Below are 13,302 nucleotides of genomic sequence, written 5' to 3' on the forward strand. Positions count from 1 at the left end.
GCATGTCAGGTGCTGAGTTGATGCTGGCCAAGAACGCCTGACACCCCTTGGAAATTAGTCTCCTCGCCTGCATGCACGAGATCATGCGAGGGAAACTTCTCCATCTGTCTGGTTCAAAAAGAAATTGTTCCATACCCAATGGTCTGACTAGCACTGATCTCTTCTGAAAGTCGATAAGAACTCTGTTCTTAGTCAGCCAGTCCATTCCCAATATGATGTCGAATTCTGGCATTGGCAGTAGGAATAAATCTGCATATACTAGGTGGCCATACAGTTCTAAATCGATATCTCTGACCACACTGGTAGCTAACAGCTCCTCCCCTGATGGGACTGTCACTGAAAAGTTCACGTCTAGGCCAATGGACTTGAGGTCCAAATGATTAGCAAACGTCTCCGATATGAAGGAGTGAGTGGCTCCTGAGTCTATTAGTGCAGTCGTGGATAATCTCTTAATAAAAATATTTCCTGAGAGACGTTAGCACACAAACTAACTTATATCCCAAAATTTACTAACATAAACCTTAAGTATAGAAGTACCCAATATCCCAAGTTACTCAAAAATAATAATAACACACTAGTAATCCCAAATAGAATTCCACATGCAAGGCAAAATAATGCTGAACTTAGGTAGAAAAGTTTACCGGTCAGTAGTGTAGTGTCTGGGTTCGCCTCCTGAGCATGCATGGCGAAAACTCTCCCTTGAGTTGGTTGCTTCCACTGCGGGCACTCCTTCAGCATGTGGTCGCTAGCTCCACACTTGAAGCACTTGCCCGATCCATATAAGCATGGCCCCGGGTGCTGGCGGTTGCACTTAGGGCACACCGGAAAGTTAACGGGCTTCTGAGGCGCCCCTTGCTGCTGTACTGGACCCTTGCCCCTTGGTGGTCCATGAAAAGGCTTCTTAGCTGGCGGCCCCTGAAACGGCCTCTTAAACTGGGGCCTCTGATTCTGCTGCTATTGGTGCTGCGGCGGTGCCTGGTAGGGCCTCTTGTCCTGTCTATCCGCCTCTATATCTCGCTGGTCCTGTTCTGCCACCAAAGCTCTGGACACAGCGACTGCATACGTAGTAGGACCAGCTACCCTCACATCCCGGCGCAAGATCGGCCGCAAACCGTCCATAAAATGCCTCAGCTTTGCCTGGGTATCATTCGAAATGAGGGGTACGAAGTAACACCCCCTCTCAAACTTTCTGACGAAGTCTGCCACGCTGCTATCCCCTTGCCTCAGTGTCATAAACTCCCTGGTCAGGCGGGAGCGTACTTCCTCAGTGAAGTACTTTGAGTAGAAAACTTCTTTGAATCCATTCCAAGGCAGCACTTGCAGATTGACTGCCACTGACGCGCTCTCCCACCATAGTCTAGCGTCCCCTGTCAGCAAGAATATAGCACATCTGACCCTGTCAGCGTCCGTCAGCTCCATGAAGTCAAATATCACCTCGATGGACTTGATCCATCCCTCAGCCACCATCGGGTTAGTAGTACCCGAAAACTCCTTCGGGCTCATCCTCCGGAACCTCTCATATACTGCCTCCGGTCTAGGCCTCTCCTCGGGGCCTGCAACAGTCTGGTTCCTCGCAAATTGTGCGAAGAATTGCGTCATGCCAGCAAGCATCTGTGCTTGCATATCTGGCGGTGGCGGTGGTGGTGGATTGGCCCTCTCCTCGTTGCGGGCCTCTCTGTCCTCTTCCTGGTTAATCATACGTCTAGGAGGCATACTGTTCCAACAATTACCCAACACGTAAACCCAACATGCATGAATATAATACCAATATCATAAGATGCACGTAATTTTGAACTTTAAAACATAAACATGCTGAAATCATGACCTAATGCATAGTACATAGCATAACTCAAAACTTTAAAACTTACAGACTTGAGGTGTGACTTCGAGAGCTTCTTGCGACTGGCAGTAAGCGTAACCCTTTACAAGAACACCGCTCTGATACCAACTATAACGAACCGTACTTCTCATACTTAAAATTTGCGGAAAAATTAAAAATTTTCTTAAATAAAACATCCATACGGTCGTCACTCAACATTCATAAAATAAATCTCACAATCATCCGTCACCAATAAAATTTTGCTAAAAGGAAACACTGTTCCAAAAGTTTTGAAATGAAACATAACATCAGAGTATTTTAAACTTGCATAAAAAGAATCGTAAAATAACATGGGCGGTCCTCGGGTTTAGCCTGCCGCTCAGTCCAAGCCTGTCCCTTGGTCACCACCTCCTGCCTCCTCATCAACATACTCACCTGCATCGATCAAGTCTAGTGAGTCTAAAGACTCAACACGTATAAACTGGAATAACGAGTACTACGTAATAAAATCACATGCAACTTTAAAATAGGACAAACATAACTCGCAACTTGAACATACGTACATACAAAACTAGACGTGCCATCAACATAACTTTCATAAACATACTGCATGCGTAAACATACATAACTTCATCATTTTGCGTAGAGGCATGTTTCAAAGCAAGTGACCCATAACATAATAAACGCCTGATCAGACACACCACAGTACTGGGCTGACAGGGACGTATCCACTGCCACATACATAAGATCCCCGTTCATAATTTAACGGGCTGGTTGGTACCCGTTCATAATTTAACGCTTTCCAACCATGATCTAACCCGTTCATAATTTAACGGGCGGATTGGTCCCCGTTCATAATTTAACGCTTTCCAATCCTAACATAATTTGGTCACAAGACATTTAGCATACCTCAAAAACTTGACATATTTTCTTTGCACGTCAACATACTTACTTGGCGTTGAGGGATTCGTTGGACTTCGATCGGGGCCGTTGCTGAACCAACTAACATGAATTTGCATAACTTAAACGTAGGAATCATACTTACTCTCAAGTCCAATCAATACTTAGGACGTTCTAACATTTCCCATGACACGACCTTGAAAATCCTTGCACTAAACCACGACGTGAAATCCCAAAATATACTTACAATTCTTTCCCAAACAGTGAGTACACGGACCCCTACCCCGGGTCCGTGTACAGGTCCGTCTAGGTGCGGTGCAGTGACACTCGGAAAGAAGAAGGGACACGGACCCCGTGCCTACCTCCGTGTAGGGGTCCGTGTAGACTCGGGTGAAAGACTCCATGAAAAAGGGTGGACACGGACCCCGTGCCAGGGTCCGTGCAGACTCTGGAAAAAGGGCACTCCGGAAGAACAAAGGCACGGACCCCGTGCCAGGGTCCGTGTAAAGGTCCGTGCAGGCTCTGTGATCGCGAACTTACGAAAATTCTTGTACATGCTTTGCTTAACTTTCTAGACCCGGTTGCACGAACTATGAACCGACACCCCGAGACCCATCCTAGCATACCATAACATAAAACCAATTTCGTACAACATCTCAAGCAACGACGTTCATCTTACGACGCATACAATTTCAAAAACGTGACAATCGACACTAATTTCTTTCCTACGACTTCTAATGCATTCGAGTGCCTATCGACACTAAACGACGTACCACATATCGACCCAACAACATAATAATCATACCTAGGTGCAACAACGATCGTCCGTCGATCTCCAACGAAGCCTGCAACAAATAAACTTCGAGAACACAATTATCGTAAAAGTCGCAGTTTGAGCAGTCCCACGAAAAACGCCATAACTCACAAAATTTTCATCCAAAAATCTCGAATTTTATATCAAAACGAAGGTATCGAACAGTTCTACAATTTTTTAGTTGAAAGTTTTCTCAAATTCTCGACGGAAAAATCGCAGTTTCGAGAAGAACAGCAAGTTACGAGATTTAGGATCTAAAAAGTATTTCAAACGCATTCAAATCAATTTCCGCTCAAACGACGAACGTCATACATAAATTTTCACGCATAAAAATACACGACGCATACTATGACAAGATCGATGCAGAAAGAACAGAATATACGTGCCTTTTGATTTTTAAAAATACCGTACGACGACACCGAAGCGGAGATGGAAGCGAGGTTGATCCGGGACGAACGTGGCGCTAAAATCTTCGAAGGAAACACACGAAAAGTTGCTGGAAATCGAAGAGGGAAGGGGGCGGCTGCTTGAAGGAGTAAGAACCCTAGGTTTTCTCTCCTCAAAATAATAAAAACTGAAACTTAAGGTGAGTGTGTGTGTTTAGTGTGTGTTAAAACGTGTAAGTGTGTGTGAGTGTGTGTAAAGTGTGTGTGTGTGTTTTAATTAGGAGAAACTCTTAACTAAATAAACTATTTAAAATACTAATAAAAAGTTAACACACACTAGTTAAATCAAACTCTACAATTAAAATATCTACACACTAATTTTAAGGGTCTTAAACTCTTAATTCACTCAATACATTATTAAAGCTTTAAAAATACTAACAACTTAATAAATTATTTAAAACGCCCCATTCTCAACTTAAAATAAAATACCACATTTTAAATTGCCACAAATTGTCACCGGGTCTTTTCCTCAATCCCGCCTCGAATGATCGCCTGAACCATGAAACTCGAAAGACATTTTAACGTGCATCACATAAACATAAATAATTTAAAATAACGCATTTAAACAAATCATGCATCGCTAAAACTCATTTAAAATTAATTTAAATGATTTAATAATTAAATGAATGCATGGGTTATACGTGTATTAAATTTGGGTACTACAGTCTGGACAGCCCGCCTTTTTCAAATTTTCAAAATCATTCGTATATCTGACAGTTTCTGCAAAACTTTTCCAACACTCAACCATAAACATACTGACACGTTTCTTTATGTTTATTTGATGGCTGTATATTTTTCTCTATTTCACCTTTTCACCTTTACTGTTTCATAACTATCGTTATTCAGCTACTGATTTCTCTCTATCATCTCTAACTACTACAAATTATATCTGCTTCTATCCTTTTACAGAAATGGCTGGAGCATACACTCTTAACGCTTATCAAGTAAATTTTGCTTCTGTTCTCAACATCAAGGATGATAATCTCGTTAAAATGTTTCAGGACATTGAGAAATCGGGACTCAGAAAATTCCTGGAAGCACCAGCCGTAATTTACAAAAATGCTCTCCTAGACTTTTACGCTAAAGCGACAGTACATGAAGGAAAGATTGTTCATTCTCAAGGAGATGCATCCATCTCTATTGATGCCGCACTTCTAGGAGCGACCTTCCTTCTTCCACTCTCAGGTACTTCTGAACTATCTGATATTTCCAAGATAGATATGTCTGTTGCGCTTAGCTCGTTCTCAGCCTCTGGAGAAGAAGTGTCTCCCTCTTGTCACAAGAAATTACTCAAAATGGAATATCAAATTCTGGCCGATATTGTGGCAAAAGCCATTTTGATCAAAGCTGGCACCTTCGACAAGTTGACGAAGGAGAAAGTTCAAGTGATGATTGCCATCACTAAGGGAACCAAAGTGGACTGGAGTCTTTTTCTCTTTAGAATTATGAAGGATATGGTTGTCAGGAAAAGTTCTGGATTCGCAGTTCAAATCAGCGCAATGCTCAAGGATGCTGGTTTCGCCTCTACCAGTGATCAAGATGATACTTTAGTAACCATGATTGATGCTGCGAACGTACTTGCTTTAAGGCCTAAGCCAACCGTGGCGGAGTTTGTCGCCTTGAAAAAGGAAATTGGAGAAACTGCTTCTGAGGTTCAAAAACCTCAAAGGAAAATTTCAAAGAAAAGAGTGATCATTTCGACTGATTCGGATAAAACAACATCAGAAGAGTCTGCTGCTGATGTTCAACCACCCGTACCAACCCCAGCCAAGAAGAAACCTCGCACCATTCTTAAGATCAAGAAGACAGCAGCACTGTCTGAGATTGAGAAAGTACCTATCAGACAGGTATTTCCATAAGTGGTTCCTTCTGTTTGATCCATTACTTCTGCGACTGCACAAGCTACTGCATCTATTCCAGCACCGCCTACTGCTTCTGTTTTCAAGCCATCATCTGGAATAGTGATTCGAGAATCAACTAGTGGGTCATCTGCTTTCCGACCCATCGTGCCTATTTCTTCATCTGATAAAGGCAAAGGGAAAATGGTCGAAGAACCACCAATTTTTGGACACAAAACAACTGTAACCACCGGCGTTGATCTTCATCTAGCAGAAATTGAAACCTCTGCAAATGATGATATGAATTTTTTTGATGAGTGGCACTCATTTCGTCTTTTCCATTCTTTTGCTTACTTTAAGACAAAAGGGAACTATGCCAAAATGATGAATGCAGAGAAGAAAATTTTTCAGCTTGCAAAAACGGAAAATGTCATCGAGGCCTTGCACAGAAGGAGTTTCATCCTCGATCAGCTGAAATTTCAGAAGCTAGAATCGTTTCCGAAAGTTCTTGAATCGAATTTTGATCCTAGTGTTCCTACTGCTATTCAGGATCAAAATGTTATTGTGATTCTATCTGACAAGTTCAAACAGATGCGTGAGCAACTTCTTGCTCAAGAACAAGGCTTTGGCGAGCCTATTGTTTATCACATTGGTCTTGTTCCAGACTTTCAACAGACTCAGACAGTTGAGGAAAGGACCACAGCCTCCCCAAAGGCTTCTGCTCTCAGTACTCCTGCATCTCCGACTAGGCCGATTCCGTCCTCGTCGCTATTATCTGTAAATGAACTGGCTTCGGTTGAAGAAGTCATTGAGTCGATTGTTCTTACAGTCTCTGCTACTCTGGAAGTCGCACCGGCTACTTCATTGTCACCTTCTGCTTATCTGACCCCAGTGCCACATATAGCAGAACCAGATGCTTCTTCTTTATTGCCAAATTTAGAGATATTTTCTGCTACTCATCAAGCAGAAATGCATAGCCTTCTGGATCAGCCTTCTGCACCTTCTACTGAAGAACCATCAGACTCACAGTCTGTTATTGCACCAACGAAAGAAACTTTGGCCTCTGACTTGGCTGTTCCCGCTGAAGAAATTGTTCTTCCACTGGTTGCTGCTGAACCTACTGTCTCTACACTTCCAGAAGAAAGCACAGCAGACCCTGGTCCTTCTACTACTTTGGTGGATACTAATCTTGTTTCTACTGCGTTGACTATCTCTCATCCTGTTCTGACTGAGACGAACTCTCGTCTTGCTGAGATTAAGCAACGCATGCTTATGCGAACTCCCTCCCCGGAATCAGATGCATTTAACCTGGAATTTCAGATTGAGTCTCTACAACGGGAACTCAACAACGTATCTGACTTAGTGAAACGAATGTCCTGTGAAAAAATTTCATAATTCAGTGGTGCTCAATATTTCAGAGAACGAATGGGCAAACACATCTATAACACGGCGGAAACCATGAACAAGATGTATGCTGAAACCGTTGTTTTCAGACAGGCCATATCCAGAACTCACAGTAACATCATGCTTGCTCAAACTGATATACTCAACCAAATCACCGAGCATGATGATCTCTTTCGATCATTTTCCACTTCTTTGGAACTCATGGATGCCAAGATTGATTCACAAAATCAATCTCTCACTACACTGAATGATCGCATCTTTTCTCAAACTCCGTATCTGCAGATGCTAACCAATGGCATTCAGAACATATCTGGAAGAATGAATGATCTCTTCGCCCATGTAGTTGCGGCTGATGCCAAAAAGGGGGAAGATAGAGGAGATCCAGCAGGAGCTAGACAATCAGAAGATGAAGCTGAACCTTCAAACAGAAGACTTCAAGAACCTCAGAATGAAGAAGTCATCTACAGGGATATTGAAATTGATTGATCATTTACTTTGATACTTTATTGACATTATCCTTTTGTTTAAATGATTATCTGCTTTATTTATCGACTTTCTGCTGTTTAGGTTTTGGCATCACCACAAAGGGGGAAATTGTTAGACATGAATTTTATTGTGGCGATGATTAACTAAAACCAGCAGACCAGAACATTAGACTAACTTATCAGAAGCTACTGGTCTAATAAAACTAAACCAGTAGAAAGGATAGTAATACAAAACCAGTAGAGGACGTTTCCTAACGTTGCTACCTTTATTGTTACCGTTAAAGAGTTCCTAGTACTAGTATTAATTGTAGCATTAAATACTATACGGAGTCATTTAGTGCATTTTACCCAATTAAGTATGAAACAAGACTGATTGTTTTATAGCTTTTCTGCAGGAACTTCTTTTGGTAATAAAGCTGATTGTATCAGTTATCTGGAGACATCCTCTGATTGTGAACGTTGAACTCAGTCGATTATATATACATGGATCAAATCCTTATACGATACGACTCTTCGCTTAACATTATTTCTTCAAGGATCAAAGCTATTTTTCACTCATAAGACAATCTCGATATTCCTTGAATACTTAGAGTTCAACACAAAGAAAAGTAGCACACGCTTCATAGCTTTTATCTGATCTTTTGGAGATCATCTTGTGCTACTGATTCTTACACTCTTCACAATCTTTACATCACTTATACTTTATCAAGAAGAGTTTGTAATCTGAAAAGAGTCTTTTCAGAACTTTGTGTTTCTCATTTTTGTGAGTTGAGTAACTAAGAGTTTCAGTAGGCTGAGGTGTAAGTCCTTTTGAAGTGGGTTTGTACAAGAGCTGTACTGTAATATCCAAAGTCTTTTAGTTATACCTTCTGGAAACAGGAGAAGGGGAGACGTAGAAGAGTTTATCTTCGAACTTCCATAAACAACTGCTGCCTACTGTTTTATTGTCTTTCAACTACTTTATCAGATTGTTTCCGCACGTTTTATTGTAATCAGGTGAAAGTATACGCACAAGATAAACTACTATCCCTAACAGGATTTTAGTACCTCATCAGAATAGAAAGAAAAACGAGTAGAGTTTATTCACCCCCCCTTCTAAACTCAACTTCAATCTTCAACAATCTGTCAAGCAATACACCTTACAAGTGGTATCAGAGTCATCTCTTGATACACTAAGTGCTGATTCTGGTTTTGTTTTTTTCTGATAGAAATATTTAATGGACACATCACTTGCAAATGCAGCACTTTGACCACCAGTCCTCGACAGAACCAACTACAGCCTATGGAAGATCAAAATCAGATATTACATAAAATCCATAGATGAAAGGGCATGGCAGCGTGTCATCAATGGGTGGACTTCACTGATGATGATGGATCAAGATGGTGACAGCATGCCAAAATTGGAAACTGACTGGACCGCTGATGAAGTGCAGAATTCAAATTACAATTCAAAGGCTTTGAATGCAATATTCACTTCAGTTGATATGAATATGTTCAGTTTGATAACAAACTGTACTTCTGCTAAGAATGCAAGGGATACTCTCCAAAGACATTGTGAAGGTTTTGAGAGTGTACGACGAACTAGACTGAGGATGCTCACCTCCAAGTTCCAGATGATGAGGATGGAAGAATCTGAAAATATACTGGACCGTGATCGTTGCCTACGGGAAAATTCTAATGAGGCGTTCAACCTTGGAGACCCCATCTCTAATGCACGATTAGTTAGCAAAGTTCTCCGTTCGTTGCCCGAAAGATTCAACATAAAAATATGCACAATCTATGAGGTTAAGGACACATCTCAGATGGCTCTGGAAGATCTTACCAATTCACTTCGCACCTTCGAAATGAACATGGACATACAGAAGAAGGATAAGGGGAAGACGATTGCATTCCAGGTCTCAAATGACTCTTATAATGATCTTCTTCAAATATCCCAAGAGGTTAATTAATCGGACCTTTGTGAGGATTCCATCGCCTATATCAAAAAGAAATTTGGGGATTATCTGAAAAGAATAAGGGACAAAAAGAAGTCTGAACAACCATCAAGGTTTCCGAGTCTTCCAACACCTGAAAGGCTACAAAGGTTTCCTGTTCAACAATAATTTCGACCAAGGAATGAAAGCAAGGGTCGGTTTAATTCGAAGAATATGACTCAGTGCAATGTAGAGAATGCAATGGATTTGGCCACTATGCCAATTAATGTGCTAACAGACAACGAAAGAACAAGGGCTACAATGTGTCTCTAAGAGATGAAAAATATGATGATGAGGAGAAATACAATGATGAAGACAATCACACCTCCTTAAATGCACTGTTGACAAAAAAACGTTGGGTACAAGTGAACTCGTTAGGTGTTGCCACTCATGGATACAACACGTGTGTAAAATCAGTTTGTTTGAAATCTACATCTTCTGGAAACTTGAGTGTAGATGATGATTTGGAAGTTGATGAAGAAGAAATCACTCTTGAGATTGTACAAAAGCTTTATGAGGAGTTGTATGTCGATTGGACCAAAATAAACAAGCTTAACTCAACTATCATGAAGGAGAACACCGAATTAAAAGATGTGGTTGACAAACTTGAAGTAATCATTAGCAAAAAGGACTTGGAACTAGGCCTGATCAAGGATAAGCTTCAAAAGGCAACTGAGACCTTGTCCAAATTTAATTCGAGCACATCCAATCTTGATTCCATACTTTTGATGGGAAGATATGACAAAAAAGGCAGCTTCAAAGGCAATGTTTTTGAAATTGGTGAATCTTCAAAATCAAAGGTCTTCGTGAAAGGAAAAGCTGATTTATCCACACAGTCACAAATCACGCCCCCAATCAAAAGTTCTTTACCAAAAAGAAAACCTGCTGCACCCGTTCCTAAGAAAAGAAAAAGCGGGTATGTATGTCACTGCTGTTTTAAGCTTGGTCATATCAGGTCCTACTGTTTTAAACTCAAGGATGACAGCATGAATCAAAAGACGGGTCAGATGTTGCCCCAAATGTTGCATAACACTTCCCGCAACATCTCCAATCGCCGACCTACAGTAAGAAAAATTTGGGTACCAAAGGTAACAACTCACTGTAATGTTGTCTATACTTCATTGAAAAATAATACTGCAGGTTATTAGTATTTTGATAGTGGAAGCTCACGCCACATGACAGGATCACGAGAACATCTCATTGTCTATGTTGATAAAAAAAATGTGGTAGAGTAACGTATGGAGGGGGAGATAAAGGAAAGATTGTGGGAAAGGGAACATTGAATGTTGAAGGACTACCAAAGCTCCAATGTGCTTCATGTTGAAGGATTAAACTCGAATTTGATAAGCATAAGCCAATTGTGTGATGAAAATTTGCATGTCAAACATACTTGTGAAGTTTTTGATAAAACTAACATGTGCATTATGACAGGTACTAGGTCTTCGGATAACTGTTACAAAATAGGTGAAAAACTTTCATGCAATCATGCACAAATCAGTGCACTCGACCTTTGGCATCAAAAACTTGGTCATGTAAATTTCAAAACCTTGAAGAACTTGTGTAAGTACGATGTAGTACGAGGTTTGCCTAATCTTTCATCTGGTATACCATATGTGTACGGAGATTGTCAAAAGGGTAAGGAGACTCGCATATCACACCCATTGTTGTCATCATCTGGGACAACACGCTGTCTGGATTTACTTCACATGGACCTTATAGGTCCTATGGAAGTGGAAAGCTTTGGAGGTAAGAAGTACTCTTTTGTTTGTGTTGATGATTTCTCATGATATTCATGAGTAAGCTTCATTAGGGAGGAATCAGACACTTTCGGTGTGTTCAAACACTTAGTCACAAGAATCACGAACTTCCATAAGCTGAAGGTGAGATTGATCAGGACTGATCATGGTAAGGAATTTGAAAACTTTTTATTCTCATCGTTTTGTGAGGAAAGGAATTTCTCATGAGTTTTCAGCAAAAAAACACCACAGCAGAATGGCATTGCGAAACGCAAAAATAGGACATTGCAAGAAATGGCTAGGGTGATGCTAGCTTCAAAGAATATTTCAAAGCATTTTTTGGCAGAAGTCCTTAACACAGCTTGCCATATTTCGAATAAGGTGTATTTGAGAAGTGGTTCAACTATGACTTCTTATGAAATAATCATGGGAAAGAAGCCTAATCTTAAATATTTTCATATTTTGGTTGTGTCTGTTACACTCTGAATGACAGGGATCAACTTGCAAAAATTGACTCAAAAAGTGACAAGTGTTTGTTTTTGGGATATGCCATTAATAGTCGAGCTTATCGCATGTTTAATTTATGAACTAGGACTATTATGGAATCCATTAGTGTTTTTTTTTTATAACTGTGCAGATCTGAAAAAGAAAATTACTGAAGATGATGTGGAAGACCTTCTGGAAACTCCAATCGTCCATTCGGACTGGAAAATTCAGGTGTTACCCCAAATGTTGTAACACCTAGTACAACACATGACACTGGAGTCACTCAATCTGAGGATGACACGAACAATGATGATAATGCAGTAAATTATGGACAAAATATTCCAAGTAAAATTCAGAAAGACCATCCATGCATGATCTTCATAAACTCACAGGTCAAATTTTCCTGTTTTATATCCAATATTGAACCCAAAAATGTTGATAAGGCTTTAAAAGATGAATTTTGGGTTAATTCAATGCATGAGGATCTTGAGAAATTTGTTCGAAATGATGTGTGCCACTTGGTTCCACCTCCTGACCATGGTAAAATTATTGGTAGAAAATGGATTTTCAAAAATAAGACTGATTAGTCGAGAAACATCATTCGAAACAAAGCTAGATTGGTTGCTTAAGGGTACATACAGGTTGATGGGGTTGATTTTGATGAGACCTTTGCTCTTGTTGCCTGTATTGAGTCAGTCAGAAAATTGCTAGCTATTGCATGCTATATAAAATCAAACCTTTTCAAATGGATGTTAAAAGTGCACTTTTAAATGGAATATTGTGTGAAAAAGTGTATGTTCGACAACTTAAGGGTTTTGAGGATCCACACCATTTGGATCATGTTTATAAATTGAAGAAGGCACTTTATGGTTTGAAGCAAGCACCACGTGCGTGGTATGGAAGACTAACAGAATACCTACTTGAAATTGGCTTCAACGAGGTGACATAGACAAAACTCTTTTTATTCAGAAATCCAAAGGTGAAATCCTTATTTTTCAAGTCTATGTTGATGATATAATATTTGGTTCTTCATTTCAAAAGCATGCTGACGATTTTGTTGAGTGCATGTCATCCACATTTGAAATAAGCATGGTTTCTGAGTTGAGTTACTTTCTTGGCTTGCAAATTAAACAAATGTATGATGTCATCTTTTTGTGTCAAAGTAAGTATGCTAGGAATTTGATTAATAAATGCAAATGAAAACACTAAACACATGAGAACTCCTATCGGCTCGAGTGAAAAATTATGCAAAGATGATGTTGCCGAAAATGTTGACAACCCTTTATACAGCAGCATCATCGGAAGCCTCCTGTATTTGATAGCCAGTCAACCTAACATCATGTTTAGTGTATGTCTATGTACTAGATATCAAGCCAATCCTAAAATTTCTCATTTAAAAAC

The 13,302-nt window shown here is 40.2% G+C and overlaps 1 protein-coding gene across 1 annotated transcript; it reads left to right on the plus strand.

Moving 5' to 3' along the window:
• The first annotated feature begins 9,076 nt into the window (after positions 1 to 9,076).
• On the plus strand, positions 9,077 to 12,850 carry LOC140817973 (uncharacterized). The gene is made up of 9 exons (XM_073177766.1): positions 9,077 to 9,646; positions 9,695 to 9,789; positions 9,918 to 10,595; positions 10,910 to 10,989; positions 11,111 to 11,425; positions 12,053 to 12,132; positions 12,294 to 12,441; positions 12,532 to 12,585; positions 12,693 to 12,850. The coding sequence occupies exons 1-9, from the start codon at positions 9,077 to 9,079 to the stop codon at positions 12,848 to 12,850; spliced, it is 2,178 nt and encodes a 725-aa protein (XP_073033867.1).
• Positions 12,851 to 13,302: the final 452 nt, after the last annotated feature.

This window comes from Primulina eburnea, chromosome 17 (genome assembly GCF_022965805.1).
Source record: "Primulina eburnea isolate SZY01 chromosome 17, ASM2296580v1, whole genome shotgun sequence".
NCBI classification, from domain to species: Eukaryota; Viridiplantae; Streptophyta; class Magnoliopsida; order Lamiales; family Gesneriaceae; genus Primulina; species Primulina eburnea.

Excerpts from the sequence above, each read along its gene's own strand:
- LOC140817973 (XM_073177766.1), top strand. The coding sequence starts at position 9,077 with ATGGATCAAGATGGTGACAGCATGCCAAAATTGGAAACTGACTGGACC. Across the intron at positions 9,647-9,694 it reads TTCTTCAAATATCCCAAGAG|AAATTTGGGGATTATCTGAA; the intron begins GTTAATTAATCG and ends TATATCAAAAAG. Across the intron at positions 11,426-12,052 it reads GGAAGTGGAAAGCTTTGGAG|ATCTGAAAAAGAAAATTACT; the intron begins GTAAGAAGTACT and ends ATAACTGTGCAG.